Consider the following 20,307-nt stretch of genomic DNA (forward strand, 5'->3'; position numbering starts at 1 on the left):
GAGCGTGGGATGTTGGAGGCAGCAGTAGTCCTATGTGACTAGGTCTGGCACCGAAGGCAGAGTGATCGGAATGACTACCGACAGTTCCAGTAGTGTCGTATACCAATGCTGTCAGGACCAGGCTGGGGCTATGTATATGACAGACGCTCTGTCCCTCCTGATCTTGAGCAGGACTTTGTGAACAAGCGGGAAAGACAGGAACGCGTAAAGCAGGGGACGCTTCAAAGGAAGGAGGAACACATCCGCGTCAAACCCAGGCTGCAGATCAAACATTAACGAAACTTCTTGTTGAGTCTTGTTGTGAACCAATCTACTTGGGGAACTCCCCACTGCTGGAAGATACTGTTCACGACCTCCAGGTGAATAGATCACCCATGGCAGTGGAAGGACCTGCTGAGATGGTCTGCCAGGTCATTGTGGGATCCAGGGAAGTAAGACGCCTGTACAGGTATGGAGTGAGCTATGCAGAAATCCCACAGTTTGAGGGCTTCTTTACACAGGGGAGAGGAGCATGCTCCACCCTATCTGTTTATATAAAGCATCACTGTTGTATTGTCCACCATGACTGATACACATCTGCCTTGGGACTGGAAGGTTTGGCATGCTAGGTGAACCGCTTTCAGCTCCCTGATGTCAGATGCAAAGCAATAGCTTTACTCAAGACCAGAGGCCACCATAATAGGACTTGACGACCTCAGGGGGAAGTGAAACTACCTTGACTAGTTTGTCTCTGTTTGGCCAGTATGCTGATGCCAGGCAAGCCTGGAACGATCTGAGCCACAGCCTGATGTGTTGGACCGCATATGTGCTGGAGATCATATGACCTAGGAGCTTCAAGCAGCTCCGCACTGTCGTGGTGGGAAAGCATCTGAAGTCCTCTATGATGGAGCAAATGGTCTGGAGGCAAGACTCCGACAGAAGTGACCTAGCCTGGACTGAATCCAGGACTGCACCTATAAACTCTATTTTTTGGGTAGGGGACAAGGATGACATGAGTACTTTTAGCTGTAGACCCAATCTGTTAAAGGTTGACTGGATCAGGCTGATATATGCCTTTACCTGCTCCCTGGAGCAGCCCTTGACAAGCCAGTCGTCTAGTTACGGGAACACTTGTACCTGTCGTCTCCTTAGGAATGCAGCGACAACTGCCATACACTTGATGAACACTCAAGAGGCCGAAGGGGAGGCCGAAGGGGCTGACAGGCCAAAGAGGAGTACTGTAAACTGATACTGAGCGTGGTTTACTAAGAACCTGAGGAACCTTCTATGGGACAAAACTACTGATATATGAAAATACGCATCCTTCAAGTTGAGGGCAGCATAAAAGTCCTCCGGATCCAAGGAGGGGATGATAGCAGCCAAGGATCATGCGGAACTTCAGTTCCTCCATGAATCTATTGAGGTTTCGCAGGTTGAGAATGGGTCTGAGACCCCCATTGGCCTTTGGGATTAGGAAATATCTGGAGAGAATATCCCAATTCTACCATACATAGCACCCATCTGTCCAAGGTTATCTGAGATCATGCACAATAGAAATGGGACAGTCAGTTCAGGAAGCAGAGAGAAAGACCAGGATCTAATCTGGGGTGCTGGCCATGTGCGCACCCTCAAAATGCTTGCTTGGAGCCGGAGGACTGCCCCACCAAGCCCTGGCCTTGTTTGGATGGAGGTTGCAGTGTCCTATGTTTGTTATTTCTGCCCCGCTTCCTAGCATCATCCTGCCTGGGCTATACAGGATAAAACTGCTGATTAGGCTGTGGCTTGAAAGGCTTCCTTTTGGTGGATGGCACATGAAGCCCTAAGAATTTCAGTGTTGCCCTTGAATCCTTCAGGCGGTGGAGTTTGGAGTCCATTTGCTCCGAAAACAATCCTGAACCTTTGAAAGGCAAGTCTTGATTTGTTTGTTGGATTTCTGGGGGTAGAGCCTGATACCTGCAGCCAAGGGCTCCTTCTCACGGCGATCGTGGATGACATGGTTCGCGTAGCCAAGTCCATCGCATTCAGGGTGGCCTGCAACAAGATCCTTGCTGTTACCTTGCCTTCTTCCACAACCGCTCCAAACTGCGATCTGGAGTCTGATGGAAGCAGATCTTTGAACTTTGTCATGGTCTCCCATGAATTAAAATTATATTGACTTAATATCACCTGTTGGTTTGCGATGTGAAGTTGGAGACCCCTGGTGGAGTACACTTTTCTACCAAAGAGGTCCAACTTCCTAGAGTCCTTGGACTTGGTCATTGGGCCTTGCAGCCCCTTCCTCTCTTTCTCGTTTACCACCAATACTGCCAGTGACCCTGGCTGTGAGGGGAGTGGAAGGAGGTGAAGAGGAACTCATGCCCTTTGGAGATGAAAAGTACTTTCTTTCCACCCCGTTAGGTGTGGGGGGATAGAGGTTGGTGTCTGCCACAACGTTTGAGTACTATTCTGAATCCTTTTAGTGAGAGGCAATGCCACCCTCAAGTGGCCCTCTGGTCCTAAAATGTCCACCACAGAATCCACTGACTCCCTCACTACTTCCGCTTGGAATCCTAGGTTCTAGTCCACTCTTCGCAATAGATCCCTGTTGTCCACTGGGAGTGGCAGAGTCCAAGTCCCTGCCACTTCCTCATTGGGGAAGGATGAGGAGGATGCCCTGGGTGGAACAGTCTTCTTGACCCTCCAGGTCACAGGATTCACCCTGCGCCAGGTTGACATGCTCAGTGACACGATTGGCCCTAGCGGAAGACTCCCTCACCATATTCCGTGCCAGTCTCAGCACCAATCCCAATGTCTGTCTTGGTGCTGGGAGATGTCAAGCATTCTTCATGTGGCCATAGAGCCCATCTATCAGAGGCAATGCCTAGAGTAAGACCCCTCTGCCTGGTAGCGTGCCCACGGAGTCCAAAAGGACTATTGTGCAAGTAACTGCCACTGAGCTGGCCAAGGCCAAGCTCCTCCCTGTAGCAGCACTTCTCTGACCAGTGCCAACTATGCTTCAAGGTGTACGACTCCACCTCTAAGTCCGATGACACCGAGCATGGGGACCACAGCAGTGCCAAGTGAGAAGATGACTGGTGCTGCATCATGGCAGATTTGCCTCTAGACAGCAATGCACTTCACTGCGGTGCCAGAGGTCTTAATTCTGGCGCTCCCTCCATTCTGGTGGGAGACTGCTGTGCTGTCATAGCTATCACATCCCTAGCCACCTCATACGTGTCAGGGATGGAAAGGAGGTCCAACTCTTCCACCTGACTCTCACTTACGGGTGACACGGACACCAGACTTGATGGAACCCTCTGCAGGTCTGAAGTTGGTGCCACCTGCAGTGGTGTAGGAGCCAGGTGCTCTGGTATGGGATGCACACCGATAGTGCTGTCCCTCCCCACTGCTTTCACTGTGGTCGAACTCCCTCCAACAGTTTTTTTGAGCCTCTTGTGAGGCACTGGAGATTGGGAATGGTGCCGGTTCATCTTTGGTGCCAGGGATGCCGGTGCTGGGATTCTCTCGGTGCAGTCATTTTGGAGTTCCATAGACTCTCTAATAAAGGCTGGTGCACTCTGCACTGAGGTACTGGGTGACGTGTCCAAGTGGCCTGAGACTAGTTGGGGACAGAGAGCTGCCTCCATGAAGAGGTGTTTAAGTCTAACATTCCTCTTCTTCTTAGTCCTAAGATGGAATCCCCTGCAAATCCTACAGCGATCAGTCTGGTGGGATTCACCCAGGCACTTCAGGCAGCATTCGTGTGGCTTGTCCTTTGGCATAGGTTTATGGCAGTTCCCACACGGTTTGAATCCTTGGGATCCTTGGACAGAGACATGCTCTGGTTCCCAAGTGGCATGAAAATTAGTAGGGGGAAACCCCCACAAAGAAAACTTTAGCTAACCAGTTAACAACTAAATTCTACTCTATTTATTTACAGGAACCACAGCAGAAGACCACTAGGGAAAATACTTGCTAAAGCAAGAGAAGGTAGAAGCTCCAACGACCATCATGGGCAGTAAGAAGGAACTGAGGAGGCAGCGGGTTGGCAGGACTACAAGGGGCACCTACACTGTCCCAACGGGGGCTAGGAGGAAAATCCTTCCAATGACTGTGCAGACAATGTGCGCATATCTACTTGGAATCAACATGAGCAAACACTCAAAAGAGAACCACAATTACAGTAAGTAACCGCTCCTTCTCCTTCAAGTAGATGCAGATGTATATTCCACTTAGTTGACTCTCAAGCAGTGCCCCATGGGGAGGGAGGGAGGGAAGATTCGGAGTCTACCAAAACAGAGCTCACAGGAGCGCCCTTCTGAGGCCTGCATCCACTCTGGAAGACATGGTAATAGCATAATGGTCTGTAAATATATGTATGGACAACCACATGGCTGCCTTCAAATATCCAATATGGAACGTCACTGAGGAACACTATCGACATTGCATGTGCTCTCAAATGAGCTTGTATCTGCTGAGGAGGCATAGTCGAAGCTCTCTCATATACAGTCTTGATACAAGATGTTATTCATCTAGAGACAGTCTGTGTAGAGACCGCTTGCCCTTTCATGCTGCCCACCTTTGAAACGAACAGGCAAGGTGAAGTATGAAACAGTTCGGCCCTGTTCAGTTAAAAGCGGTAGACACCGCTTGACATCCAACACATGGAGTCACTATTCCTCCAAGGAGGAATGTGGCTTAGGGAAAAAACAGAGTAAATACACAGCCCAATTCAGATGAAACTGAAAAACCACCCTGGATAAAAACTTTGGGTGTGGCTGAAGTGATACCTTGTGCTTGGAGAACTGCATGTAAGAAGGCCCCACCATCATCACGGCCTGCAACTCACCCATCCTCCTTGCAGACCTAATGGCTATCAAGAATGCAGTTTTCTGAGACAGGAGGGGCAGCGGACAGGAGGCAAGGTACTTAAATGTAAAGCTCATTAAAGCTACCAGAACTGCATTTAGGTCTCACAAGGGGACCGGCTCTCAGACCTGACTATGTAAGAAGAGAAGCCCTTTCAGAAATCTCGTCACCATGGCATTGGAAAAAACTGATTTCCCCTAAATAGGAGGATGAAACGCTGATATTGCTGCCAAATGCACTCTCAGTGAACTGAGTGTAAGGCCTGATGTTTGAAGATGTAGTAGGTACTCCAAGATGTCCTGAATGGCAGTCCCTGTCGATTGCGTCTTGCAAGCCAAGGACGGCACTGAGAACCTCTTCCACTTCACTAAGTAGACCATCCTAATAGACAGCTACTGTTGAGTAAGACTTGTTGGACAGCTGATGACCATGCTCTTCTTCTTCATTCAGCCATGCAGCATCCATGCCCTGAGGTGCAGGAAGTTGATCACAAAACCGAGGGTGTGGCACTGGTTCTGAGTGAACAGGTAAGGACGGAGATGAAGCGCTATGGGAGGCTAAACTGACAGAGCATGGAGATCTGAGAACCTGCACTGTCTCAGCCACATCGGAGCAATTAGGATGAGCCTGCCCCGATCCACCTTGAGTTTGCGGATGACCTGAGGAATAATCGGAATAGGGTCAAAGGTGTACAGCAGTCGACTACCTCTTGCAGTGCCCCCCACCCTCCAGAACAGAATAGGCAACACTTTCCATTTTCCCTCATCACAAACAAGTCAACAATGAGGATGCCTCCCATGTTGCATAGATGACCTGGAGGACACACAGCTTCAGGGACTAGTCATGGTTTAGCGAGAAAACACTGCTGAAATGATCCACAATACAATTCTGCACCCCGGCAAATAAACTGCTACCAGAGCTATGTCTTCTCTGATGCAGAACTGCCACTTTAGGCAGAGTAAGCTGGAACATGCTTCCTGCTGTTTGTTCACATCAGGGTGCTATTATCAGTGAGTATGGGAACCAGTGAGTGTTTAATATGCTCCTGGAAGGCACAATATGCATTGTGGATGGCCCAAAGTTCTAACACGTTGGTATGGATTGATATTTCCAACCAGAGGCCCTGCACACTCAGTGAGTCCAGATGCGCCCTCCCAACCCAGAAGGAAGGTTGCTCCCAGACTGCTGTACTGGGTGGCACAGAATGGGAAGGAGGCAAACATCCCGCAGTGCTGAAGGAACAGGTTCAAGACTATTTAGAAGGATTGGACATTCACAAGTCCATGGGGCCGGATGCAATGCACCCGAGGGTGCTGAGGGAGTTGGCTGAGGTGATTTCAGAGCCATTGGCTATTATCTTTGAAAGCTCGTGGCAACAGGGGGAGGTCCCTGAGGACTGGAAAAAAGCAAATATAGTGCCCATCTTCAAAAAAGGGAGGAAAGAGGATCCGGGGAACTACAGACCGGTCAGCCTCACCTCAATCCCGGGAAAGATCATGGAGCAGGTCCTTAAGGAATCCATTTTAAGGCACTTGGAAGAGAGGAAGGTGATCAGGAACAGTCAACACGGATTCACCAAGGGAAAGTCATGCCTGACCAACCTGATTGCTTTCTATGATGAGGTGACTGGCTCTGTGGATGTGGGGAAGGCGGTGGATGTGATATACCTTGACTTTAGCAAAGCTTTTGATACGGTTTCTCACAGTATTCTTATCAGCAAGTTAAAGAAGTATGGGTTGGATGAATGGACTATAAAATGGATAGAGAACTGGCTAGAGCATAGGGCTCAACGAGTAGTGATCAATGGCTCCATGTCTAGCTGGCAACCGGTCACAAGCGGAGTTCCCCAGGGGTCGGTCCTGGGGCCGGTTTTGTTCAACATCTTTATTAATGATCTGGAGGATGGGGTAGATTGCACCCTCAGCAAGTTTGCGGACGACACTAAGCTGGGGGGAGTGGTAGATACCCTGCAAGGTAGGGACAGGATACAGAGTGACCTAAACAAACTGGAGGATTGGGCCAAAAGAAATCTAATGAGGTTCAACAAAGAAAAGTGCAGAGTCCTCCACTTAGGAAGAAAGAATCCCATGCACAGCTATAGACTGGGGACCGACGAGCTGGGCAGCAGCTCTGCAGAAAAGGACCTGGGGGTAACGGTGGATAAAAAGCTGGATATGAGTCAGCAGTGTGCCCTGGTTGGCAAGAAGGCCAATGGCATATTGGGCTGCATTAGGAGGGGCATTGCTAGCAGGTCACGGGAAGTGATTATTCCCCTCTATTCGGCATTGGTGAGGCCGCATTTAGAATATTGTGTCCAGTTTTGGGCCCCCCAATACAAAAAGGATGTGGACAAGTTGGAGAGAGTCCAGCGGAGGGCAACAAAAATGATTAGGGGGCTGGAGCACAGGACTTATGAGGAGAGGCTGAGGGAACTGGGCTTGTTTAGTCTGCAAAAGAGAAGAGTGAGGGGGATTTGATAGCGGCCTTTAACTACCTGAAAGGAGGTTCTAGGGAGGATGGGGCTAGGCTGTTCTCGGTGGTGGCAGATGACAGAACAAGGAGCAACGGTCTCAAGTTGCAGGGAGGGAGGTCTAGGTTGGACATTAGGAAAAAGTTTTTTACTAGGAGGGTGGTGAAGCACTGGAATGGGTTACCTAGGGAGGTGGTGGAATCTCCATCCTTAGAGGTTTTTAAGCTGCGGCTTGACAAAGCCCTGGTTGGGATGATATAGCAGAGGTTAGTCCTGCTTTGAGCAGGGGGTTGGACTAGATGACCTCCTGAGGTCCCTTCCAACTCTAATATTCTATGATTCTATGATTCTATGAAAGCCTCAGTAACCACTGACTTCATTGGAGAGTGCTGAGCAAGGGGACTCCTCCATACACATTACATGGGGATATCCCCCAGCGCGTAGTTTAGGACTAGTGGAGAAATGTGAATCAATCAATCAGTCTGTCCAGGGAATGTAAGGCGGTAGACCAACCTGAGCCACATCTGAAGAGGGTGAAGGCACAACCTGGCAAACTGGACCACCTGTGTACAAGCAGAAGTGTTTCCCAACTAGCTCAGACACACTCAGACTGTCATGGAGGGCTGAAACTGCAGACTGAGGCCGAGCTTTTATATTGCCTGGAAACAGCTGGTTGGAGGAACGCTCTCGACCTCGTAGACTCTAACAGAGCCCCAATGAGCTCAACTATCTGAGTAGGAGCCAAGTTTGACTTTCTAGTGTTTAAAATGAATCCCACTATACACACATACTGAGTAAGAAACAGATAGGCTTTCCTTGTAATTTAGTAATCATTGTTGATAGGACTGAAAAAAATGTGGACATATGACATTTGATTAATAAAAGAATAATCCAGTAATTTCTGTAGCTATAATTTTGTGTAAGAGACTGTTACAAAAATGTAATTGCTATATTTACACTAAATCTTATTGGTTGATCTTTTCTACAATCACTGTAAAAGCAAACACATAAAAATAACCAACTGTCAATGCACAATAGCATAGCATAACATTTTTATAATCAGAAATTAATCTTTTTTCAACCAATATATCAAATCTAATTTCCATAACAAGATCTGATAGCATATTATTTATGCAATTTAATATCAATAACGAAATATTTCCAATACCTTTCCACTAGCAGTTTTCATTAGTGCAAATTCTCTTCCTGCACCAAGAACAGCTGACTCCTCATCGAACCCTGTACCTGAAAGCACAACAAGATGTCAACTAGATATGCAATTTATATGTAGGTGGTCTTAAAGGTAACTTTTTCCTTATGTGCCTCATCCTGCACTGCTGAAATAGAAACAGATTTTGTCACTGACTTCAATGAAAAATATGTTCAGAACCTCACGAAAAAGTTCAGAAAAGCTCTCTTTCTTTCTATGTGAAGTAATACAAGCTATACACAATTTCAAGTTTACACAATTATGCCTCCAATTGTTTAAAAAAAATTAGATAAAATAAAATATATTTTTCATGAGCATTTTCACGAAGTATACCTGCAAATACTTTAATTACAATGGGATGTTCTAAACCAATTCCAAAAGGACAATTATGTTTCACTTTAAATCCAAATGGATTTCAAGCGTAGATGCACGAACAATATTATTTGGAACAATGATCCTTTTTACATAGGCTAAAAATTGATTATTACAAACAAAAATGGGTTTGGTTTAAGAAATAGAAAGTCCATGTTACTAGTCATCAGTATTCTCGTCATGGAGTAATCAGTCAGAAATGACCACAGCCATTCCCCTTAGTTGTTCAGTTTTATTTGTTTACTGTTTGAATTACGGTACCATGTTTGTATTATAAAATCACTAATCATGTTGAAAGAAGAGGACATAACAAAATGAATCCTTACTGATAATGTGCAAGTCTTTCTCCAGATCAAATAAGGATATACCACAGGCATGTAAGCACTTTCTTGCAAGTTTAAGCTGAAGTTCTTGTTGCAATACTGGCTCCGTACTTGTTGCAAATATTCGAACTACAAAGCCATCCTGTAACAAATAAAATACCCATTTAAACCATTAAACAAATATTTTAGTTAGTTTCTGTGGCACAAGTAAATCTGGTTTAATCTCACCCTGCAAAGAGCATACTGTGCATCTCCAGTGATCCTTCAAAACAAATCTGTAGGTAACACTGACAAAAATTCTCTGTTTTTTTATGGTAGAACAATGACTAATAACTGGGGAAAGAGTGTAAAAAGAATAAAAGACAAGTAAAATGTTTGAGAGAGAGATGGACCTAAAAACCAAAGTATTTTGACTTCATCAACTCTTTAAAGCCTTGCCTTCCAGGTAATTTCCCTCTACTTTTTCAAAGCAGTGGCTGCTTCTGCTTCAAATGTATTATAAACAAAATCAAGACATAAATTAGTTAAACTCATAAAACAGGGGCATGTGCTGTCTTTTATTGTTTATTCACCCAGTGGTATGTTTATTGGTAATTTTAGAATAGAGTATGGAATGTTTTGTTTCTTATATGCGGCAAAAATCATGCTGACCAATTTTTAGTTTTGACAGCTTCACAGTGTATGCTTACGTTTTCTGGTTTGTTTCATAACAGTTCAGTTGTAAGTGTGCTTAAGAAAACTAAGAAGAATGGTCAGAGTCTGGTACTTCTCTTGCTACAAATAATTTAACAAGCTCAGATAACACAAAACACATATTCTAAACATTAAACATTAAAACTTTAACATGACAAAGTACCACAAAAAGTAACTGTTGTCCATAGGCATTTCAGGATACATATTACTTACCTTAACAAATTTGTTTGCTCCCCTCAAATAGAAATGAATCAAGGCTAGAGTCAAAACTGATTTATTTTGTCATTTGTGTCACAACTTTAACTATTAGGTTTTTCCCTCATACCAACTTCATTTTTCTTCTTAACAGCAAAATAGCATACAAGGAAAGAGAAATGTTAGATAAGAATGAGAGATGACCCTACAGAAGGGAGGTCTGACTTCAGTGACATAAGAGATTAAAATATTGTAGCTATTGAAGAATACAAATGTTCAACAAGCTATCCTATTCCAATTTTCAGTGGCTAAAAAATATTCAGCAGAGTATTAAAAAAGTCAGGTCAATTTGTGCAATGTAAAATTAAATCCATTATTCCATTTTTACTGCTGGAAATGGAAAACAACTTTTAAAAACCTTGAAAATTAGAAGGTGCTTAAAATATTGTGACTAAGTGAAATCGCATAGGAGTTTGCTCAGTTGCCATTTGGAAAAGATTGCACATAAAATGTAAATATGCGCCAACTATTCCACATGAACACTACCAACAAGAACTTGGCACAGCAAAAAACTAAAACCCTACTACATAAATGAACAGAACAGATCCCCATAGACAGGCCTCCCCAAACTTTGAGGAACTTTGGCTCTATATATAGGTAAGGGTCTAGACTTCACATCTCCATATTCTTTATAATGGATTGAAACCAGAACACTAAGTCACATATAAACACTCCTTAACTTTAGTGAAGTTTGGATCAAGTGCTAATTACAGATCAGGGTTTATATCTAGAAAATATGTTTCTGTTCCAAGCACATTTCATAAAGGAAGTTCATTACTTGTGTACTGAAGTCAATTTTCAGTTATATGAATGAAAGGAAGATCTGGAACCACCACCTTCCCAACTGTCTGTTTCTACAGTTAAAAAAAAAAAAAACCCACCAAAAATGAAATTCACATTTGAGGATGAAGTACCTCTAGATATGCCCAAACTCAGATGTAGTATGCCAAGTTTGTGGAGAACAGTGATTTAACAATGGCAAACATACCTTAAGTATAGCAATGCAAAAAGCCTTTTTTTAAACCAATAAATTGGATAGAAAATCCATAAGGATGTGTAACTATATTTAAAGGGGTATCCATGAAGTTCACAATTATTCATCATTTCTTCAAAAACAGAACATGAAACCTGATACCAGTTACAAACATCACACAGGAATTCAATCTACCACAGTAAGTGTACCATTTTTTACAACCTTATCCGAAGGCAAACTATTTTAAAAAGAAATATATGGGGAGGATAATAAAGTGAAGACGCTCCGAAAGGGATGATGGTTAAAAGTATGCCTTTTTAGCTACTGTGTCAGCCTCAGTTTTCTTTTGATATTGAACATGCTTTACTGAAAAGCATCACTCAAATTACCTTGAAAATATACTCATATATAGTATGACCTAAGGGCAAGGAAATCCAGCCAGCCACATTTTAAAAAAATCCAACTATTCAGCCCACAAAATCTCAAATACAGAAGCAGAGCTACCAAACTGACTTTAAAATACATGCCTGAAAAGGATGTTCTGCAATAATTAAAGATGAAATAGTAAAGCTCTCAACAGGTGCCTGACAATTGCTTCTTTTCTCTAGCTAACATGTTTTTTTCCTTTATATTATCTGCACTAGCTAAAAGAAGTCCATCTTTTTGTCTGCATGACAACCACCGAATTCAGCCACTTTTTTTGGCTGAGAGAAAAAAACAGAAAATATCTACTCCATACATTGAATACTTACATCTCTAGAAGCTGCTATCTGATTAATATACTCTCCATCAGTGAAAAGGATGTTCTGCCCTTCAGTGTGGCAATCTGTATAGAAAGGAAAAAATGAAGTATTCTACATTAATTCACCTCAATTAAAGACATTCAATTCCATACCTTTGTACAAATCACTATCACTAGTGTTAGAGTTTTACAGACAAGGAGATTGCCCAAAAAATTATCAAACTTAAGAGTCCCTTTTTGCAGCATACAAAGTAGAGTTCGACGTGTTCTTACATACTACGATTTTATTTTCCAAAACATTTTTTTTTTCATGTTCTAATAATGAACGTGCACCAAAACTTCCAAAAAATGCTATGTTCACTACTATTTATCTTCTTTTATAATTATTAAACTATATAGTATCTGGTGCAAAGGGGGTTTCCCCAATACTAAATGCGTAGCATAATAGCAGCATATACATGATGGATAACCCAGACTACTATGAACAAGATTAAAAACTAATATGCTGTCTGTTAGGGATATAATCGTGCAATTTCAAGTAAGAAAATGTTATTGAAGCCACTAGCTTTAAGGAGAAAGCCACCCAACCAGATCTTTTTTTTATTTGGTATTGGTAGCACAATCACACTAAGATTGCTTGACACTTCCCATTGTAAGATTCTGGTTTTAGTTGTTTATATCTTGGCCAACCTTTACACATTTGAGCTGAATTTTTTTATGGAAGGTGTTTGCCTTAGACTGTGGTCATAAAGTTACCTTGTTCTTTGAGATCTGTGTATAAGAAGGCTCTGCCATCGGAGCCTGCAACTCAGACATACTCACTGTGGATGTTATCATTATTAAGCATGCAGTTTTCTGACATAAAAGCAGAAAGGGACAAGATTCCAGGGGATCAAACAAAGGTCCCATTAAAGTTGCTAGAACTGTGTTAAGGTATCACAGAGAAACCAGCTCTCAGACCAGAAGATGGAGACGAAGAAGCCCTTTTAAGAATCTGCCACCACTGTATGAGAGAAGACTGATCTTCCCCGAATGGGGGTTGAAACGTGCATATCACTGAGAGACGCATGGTCAGTGAGCCAAGCGCAAGTCCTAACAACTGAAGTTGCAGCAAGTACGCCGAGATGTTCTGGATAGAAGCCAGTGCTGGCTGAACTCCACAGGCCAACAGCCACACTGAAAAATTGCTTCCATTCTGCTAAATAGGCCATTCTGGTAGAGGGTTTTCTACTGTTGAGTCGGACTTGCTGAACAGCCACTGAACACTGCTCTTCCTCCTCATTTAGCCATGAAGCAGCCATGCCATGAGATGCTGAGCATGGGATCCAAGGTGCAGTCACAATTCTGAGTAACTAGGTCAGGATGGAGAGGAAGCAGTATGGGAGACTGAACTGACAGCGCAAGAAGGCTGGAGAACCAGCACTCCTCGGCCATGCCAGGGCAATGAGAATGAGTTTGGCTCAACCTGCCTTCAGCTTGAGTATGACTGTTGGTACTGGACACCTAATGATTAGTGTGAATACTAGTGAGACACGGTATGCTCGATTTGCAGATTAATAAGGTTTAATGTGCAAGGTTTTTTTATAGATATACTAGTTGAATTCAAAGCCTAAAATTAACTACAATATATTATACTTACTAAACCTGGAGAGCTAAGCAGTTACTTAGAAGGCTGTATACAGGGATGGCTTTTTTGAGGGTTGTTAAAACAACATTTGATGCTAGGAGAAGTGGTATAAAAATATGCCCCTTGGCAATGAAAAAGTGTACCCCCAGACCTTTCAGGATAACTTGTTCCCATCATCATTATTTATGTGCAGCTGCAAGCATACATGTTGTGTATTTTGTTTCGTTATGTGCCGTGGTATGCAGAAACTGAGACATCTGCCAGGTTACTCAGTAGTCCTATTCATCTCTGCCAACTGCACGATGTCATGCTACAGGGGTCAGAATAGCCAAGCAAGCAACTAAAGCTATGCTAGGCCAATAGGACAGAGGTCAGACAACTCAAATTGCACTGGGCCTCCAACAATGACCTGTGGAATGATTGGGATCGGGATAAAAGTGTACAGGAGAGCTGACTATCAGCTGAGATGGAAAACATCAGACAGGGAGCCTGGAATGCAGCTCTTTCAAGAGCAGAACAGATGACATATTCTGTTGTCCCTTGTAGCAAACATGTTGATTATCGGGATGCCTTAAGCTACTTGTCTTCAGAGACACTTGTGACTCAGAGAAAAATTTCTGCTGAGCTGGTCCATGAGATGATTCTGGACCACGAGCAAATTATTGGCTATCAGAGTAATGCTCTCCTCAACACAGAACTGACACAACATGACTGCCTCTTGGCAAAGCATCCTGCAGCATGCTCCCTCTTCCTTGTTCACATAATACATCACGGAGATATTGTTAGTAACTATATGAACCACTGAGACCTTGATACAGACAGTAAAGCATAATATGCATCTGGCCATTTAGATGCTCTGAAGCTCAAGCATGTTGATATGCAGTGAAGACTTCTGCTCCGATCACAGACCTTCAACTTTCAGTGACAACAGAGTTATCCCCAAACAACCAGGGAGGCATCAGTGACAATATACTTGGTTGGAAAGAACCAGACAAAGGGACTGCCCTAGCAAATATTCTCTGGAAGCATCCACACTGCATGGAGACCAGGACCAGTTGAGAAAGACAGACCAACCTGTCCAGGGGTGTAAAGAGTCAGATGGTAAACCATCCTGAACTACATTTAGAAGGGGTGAAGGCACAATCTTGCCAACTGGACCACCCACATGCAAGTGGATATGCAGCATAACAGCTTCAGGCACACCAAACTGTAGTGGAAGGCCGAGACTGCAGACTGATTCAAAGTTGGTGAATAGCCTGAAAATGGTCGATCGGCAGAAATGCTTTCAAACACAAAGTCTATTACGGCCCCAATGAACTCAATTATCTGAGTGGGAACCAAAGCTGATTTAGTGTTGGTGTTTAAGATGAAACCCAGATGGTCGAGCAAGCACAATATAGTGTCGACGTGAGAAAAAACTTCCTCTCTCTGGACCTGCCACTCAGTAACAAATCGTACAGATATGGGAAGATGTGGATTCCTAACATATGCTGTCATGACAACCGTGCATTTGGTAGAAACCCAAGGGGCAGAAGATAGGTCAAATCAAAGCACCATATACTGAAAATGGCGCTCTGCTACAAAAAGAAGACGAAGGAACTTTCTGCGGCCCAAAAAAATCGCCACATGAAAGTAGGTATCCTGAAGGTCCAGGGTAGCAAACCACTTGTTCTGAGACAACACAGGGAGGACAGTCAATAGAATAACCATTCAGAATCTTATATATCTGTAGTATTTGTTGAGGCCACAAAGGTCGAGAACGGGTCTTAACCCTCCCTTCCATTTGGGCACCACAAAGTACCAGGAATAGAAGCCATGACTTCCATGTCCCGACAGAACCTCCTCCACCACTCCAAAAGCCAGTAGATAGCAAACCTGCTTGAGAAGCAGTATCTCATGAGAGGGGTCACTGAAGGATAGGTGGGAGGGGTGGAGGGACGGACAAGAACCGGATGGCACAGCCCAATCTGTTCATGCTTAGGACCCAGCTGTCGGTGACAGAGCCCCAAGCATTGTGAAAGCACAATAGCTGACTGGAACACAGCTCTGAACCAAGGAGCCAAAACAGATGCTTCGGGGTAAAGGCGTGTGGACTGACTGAACCCTGGACCAGACTGCCTCCTCCTATAAGATCTATGCCCCTAACTGGGGTAGTTCCGCTCTCTCTGGGAAGAAAAGGCTGCCCAAATGTGTGCTACAGCCAATACTGCTGCTGCCATTCATCACTGCTGTGGCACCTCTACACCATCGGCTTATACACCACCAAGGAATGTAGGGTAATTATCTGAGAAGAATATTGTGTATGGGACATGTTTCCTCAGGATTGTTATTTCCCTGATTCCCCTAGCTTAGATAATTGTAATTAAGAAGACAGTTTTCATTGATACATGAGACAGTGAACAGGTGGCCACAGGTTTGAAGGGGGTCTCATCAGCCTTTTCAGCACTAGGTTAAAGTCCTTCACTGTAATGGCTGCTAGGTGAACTTTGCAGGCATTCAGAGACAACCCTAATTTTTTAAGAGTCAGATATAGTTCAGAATATAAGGGAGAGATGCTGAGACTGAAGAGAGATGTCTGGATGTGCTCCGGGCCTGGAACCTGGACCATTTTTGCAGGTAAATGAGGTGTGTGAAGGGCTTTCTGCTGTGTAGTAGGACCTCCTATCTCTTTTTAGCACCTTGATTCTCAGGCCTGGTCTAAACTGACAATGGCTTACGTCGACCACCTAAAATGTGTGTCTCCAAAGGCATGCCAGTTCCGCCAACCTAAATTGCAGTAAAATTCAACTTAATAAAACCACCTCTGCAAGTGGCGTAGTACTGAAGTCTAATTCTATGGGTCGAATGAGTGTCAGTGTAGGCAAAGAGCAATGTAAATTGACGTCATTGGCCTCTGGGAGGTATCCCATAATGCTCTGTTGTGACCACTCTGGGCATTCACACTCTGCTGCACTATGGCCACATAAACAGGAAACAGCTCCTCCCCTCAAGCCCCACGAAATTTTGAATATCCATTTCCTGTTTGGTCAGTGTGAAGACAGCTTTGTAGCTGAACTGCTCATGGCAACTGCACGCCCCAAACGCACTCCAGCATGGAGTCGACCTGAGGTCTTGGATCTCATTAGCCTGTGGGGCGAAGAGTCTGTTCTGTCTCAGCTCCGAGCCAGCAAAAGGAATTCAGATATCTACAAGAAGATATCACGTGGTATGGTGCAGAAGGGCCACAACAGTGCCGTGTTAGAATCAAAGAGCTGAGGCACGCATATCAGAAAACTAAGGAGGCAAACAGTCATTCTGGCTCATCACCTAAGACATGCCACTTTTTTGAGGAGCTGCATGCAATTCTCAGTGGTGACCCCACCATTGTGCCACCATGCAGCATTGATACCACTGAAGAATCCCAGTCCAGGATGAATGATGAGGACTCCGTGGACAAGGAGGATGAAGAGAACAGGGTGCAGGAGAGCAGGGTATCCATTCTCCCAGAGAGCCAGGACCTGTTTGTTACCCCAGAGCTGTACAGCCAGGAACAGGACAGTGTTAGAGAGAGAGAGAGAGAGATGCCAGGGAAGGCACATGTCTGAGTGTGTACAGCAAATTGCATTTCTGTGGTCATGTCACCAGCCCAGCTTCTTATTTTTTGGGAAAAAGGAGTTTGTGTTTTTGTGGTGATGGGTTTCCTGGGGGTTAGTAAAGGTCAGCAGAGGGTTACCCCCTGAACAGACTATTTATGTGCACAGGGATATTCTGAGAATCCTCCATGGATATCTCCAGGAAACTTTGTAGGTACTCTGCAATCCTTTGTAGAAGGTTTCTGGGGAGGACAGCCTTATTTCTTCCCGACCGCTCTGCTATTAAATGAGCAAGCATCATTGCGAAACACAACATAGCAGCATAAGGGCCAGGCCTGTACCCTGATGCTTGCATGAAATCTTCCCTTTCCATCTGCATTACCCTCAGGAGACTGATATCACATATGGTCACCCAGGGATGGTGCAAGTTTACAGTACCCGACCAATATAGTCACTGTGTGTTATTGCCCTGCCATAAACGGTGTCCCTTGGCTCCTACACAGACAATTCCTAAACATGATATTGTTGACATGGGCATTGTGTGTCAAGGAACTGGTTCCCCGGCCTTTTTTTCCCCCTCCATGGACACTTCACTCACACCCTCCTCCAATCCCTTTTGATCAACTCCTCCCAAACCGGTCTTTGGGATGGTAAAGGGGAGCCCAATGATCCTCCTCCATTATTATGTGTGAACTGGGGAAATTAGTGCTATACAGAGTTCTCTGTAATGGATGCAAGGGCCCATTACTTACCATGTCTGGAACAGCACTCCGACCCATGCAACAGGTACAGACTGGTATGTGGGTCTGGCTTTGCCTTGTGAATATGAAGGAGTTTTTTTTTACATTGTAATGTTTCTTTCACTCTGTGAGGTCAGCTAACAATAGCAACTTCGTCCTTTGCTTGCAGTGGACACCTCAGCCTTCACCCCATCTTCCACTCCCACAGAGTGCCTTTCCCAGATTAGGAAGTGGGGGAAAAAAAACTCAGGACAACATTTCAACAACCTAATGAATGCTTCCATGGCTGCTGAAACAGAACTCACAGCCTGGAGGATGTCCTTGTCAGAAAAACTAAACATGGACATGGAACACAGAAAATCAGCACAGGAGTGGGAGTGTGCAATGCAATAGGAGATGTTGCGTATTATGAGGGATCAGTCAGACATGCTGAGGCATCTGATAAAGCTCCAGGAAGAGCAGGGTCAGGACAGACTCCCTCTGCAGCCCCTGCAAAATGCTCAGGCAACAAGCTATTTCCCAGCACCTACCCCCAAGCGCTCTAGGAGGAGGTTGAGCAGGGTACAGTACATGCTTCACTCCACGCAGGTGGAGGCGAGCAGAAAAAGACAACGGCCCCTTTAAGAACTAGGTATGTGCGTGATTTGCTGTTTGCACAGTCACACTTTGCACTGGCTGCCCAAGCAGCTTTATAAGAATGTTAAATTATCTTCCTTCCCCCTCAGCCCCCAATAACTGATCACCAATAAAATTTTACTGCTTAAAAAATGTTCTCTTTATTCATGGAGAGTTTGAGGATTGCTGGTGGGGAAGGAAGGGGAGAGGGCCAATGGTGGGGGATGGGAACAGAAGGCACAGCTCTGACAGAGACATACATTACTGGATGTTAATTCCAAAAACGGGTTTTCAATGCTTCCAGAGGCACAGCACTCCGCAGTTGGCTCTTAGAATAGCACTGGAATCTGGCTGCTCAAAATTAGTGGCCAGCCTATCAGCCTCCACGACCCAACCCTGGTGGAACTTTTCCCCCTTTGTTTCACAAACATTATGGAGCACACAGCAGGCAGAGATAACAGTTGGGATGTTGTGTTCATTGAGATCTAACCTAGTGAGCAACCAGCGCCATCTTGCCTTTAAATGACTAAATGCACATTTCACCACCATTCTGCAGTTGCTGAGCCTATTATTGAAACATTCCTTCTCACTGTCCAGGTGCCTAGTGAATGGCTTCATTGGCCAGGAGAGCAAGGGGTAGGCAGGATCCCCCAGGATCACTAGTGGCATTTCAACATAGCCAATATTTATTTTTGGTCAGAGAAGAAAGTGTCTGCCTGCATCTTTTTGAACAGACCTGAGTTCCTAAAGATACGCAGGTCATGCACCTTTCCAGACCACCCCACATTGATGTCGGTGAAGCAACCCCTATGATCCACAAGGACCTGCAACACCATTGAGAAGTATCCCTTCTGGTTTATGTACTCTGTGGCAAGGTGGTCCGGTGCTAAGATAGGGATGTGCATGTCATCTATCAACCCCCCCACCCACACACAGTTTGGGAACCCCACTGCAGAAAAGAAATGTCCTCCTCATTTCCCAAAGTCACTACCCTTCTTAGCAGAGGTCTATTAATGGCCCTGCACACTTGTATCACAGCTGCTCCCATGGTGGATTTACCAACTCCCAATTGATCCCCAACTGACCAGTAGCAGTCTGGCGTTGCTAGCTTCCACAGAGCAATAGTCACTCTTTTCTCCACTGTCAGAACTGGTCTCAAGCGAGTATTCATGTGTTTCAGAGCTGGGGAGAGCTCTGCGCAAAGTTCATGGAAAATGGCCTTTCGCATATGAAAGTTCTGCAGCCACTGATCATCATCCCACTCCTTCATAATGATGCAGTCCCACCAGTCAGTGCTTGTTTCCCAGGACCAGAACCAGCGCTCCACTGACTGAAGATGCTGCATGACAGCCTGCAACAAATGAGAATTGTTTCATTCTACCGCTTGTAGCAGGGTGGCCTCAGTAACATCGCAATTTTCCATGCTGCGGCTCCTGTCCCATCCATGAAAGTACTGCAGGATAAGTCGTGACGCTCACAATGATAGTGCAGAGCTAAGCAGGCTCCATGCCTCTCCAGCAACGGCGTGTGCACGGCAGACTGAAGAGTTTAGAAAAACGGCACGAAAAAGCATTTGTCCATTTGTTTGGGACAAGACAGAAGGATGAGGGAGCACTTTGCATCATGGGAGGACAATAACCTTCTCAAAAGCCTCTGTGCCTAATTACACTGTAGGATAGTTACTCATGGTGCACTGCTTTGATTGTCAACCAAAGCACGGCTAGTGGGGATGCAATACCCCGACGCAATGAGTGTGGTGTGATCACGCTCCTGCAACTTCTAAAATTCGGTGGGTGAAAGTTGATTTAAAATAAATCAACTTCACTCCACTGCCGTGTAGACACACCCTAAATATTGGAACATATAAGAGCAAGCTTTGAGGTGGAGG

The 20,307-nt window shown here is 44.8% G+C and overlaps 1 protein-coding gene across 7 annotated transcripts in view; it reads right to left on the bottom strand.

Moving 5' to 3' along the window:
* The window catches only part of MYCBP2 (MYC binding protein 2), a 477,832-nt gene that overhangs the window by 375,108 nt on the left and 82,417 nt on the right, over positions 1-20,307 (bottom strand). For all 7 annotated transcript variants that reach the window (XM_067563270.1, XM_067563273.1, XM_067563271.1 and 4 more), the window contains exons 9-11: positions 11,876-11,949; positions 9,206-9,344; positions 8,466-8,542 (exon numbers count right to left, since the gene is read on the bottom strand). In XM_067563270.1, the coding sequence (XP_067419371.1) occupies positions 8,466-8,542; positions 9,206-9,344; positions 11,876-11,949 (290 nt within the window). The remainder of the gene's footprint in view (positions 1-8,465; positions 8,543-9,205; positions 9,345-11,875; positions 11,950-20,307) is intronic.

Source organism: Emydura macquarii, unplaced genomic scaffold (assembly GCF_026122565.2).
Source record: "Emydura macquarii macquarii isolate MOO-44397 ecotype Brisbane River unplaced genomic scaffold, CSIRO-AGI_Emac_v2 contig_2473, whole genome shotgun sequence".
Classification (NCBI taxonomy): domain Eukaryota; kingdom Metazoa; phylum Chordata; order Testudines; family Chelidae; genus Emydura; species Emydura macquarii.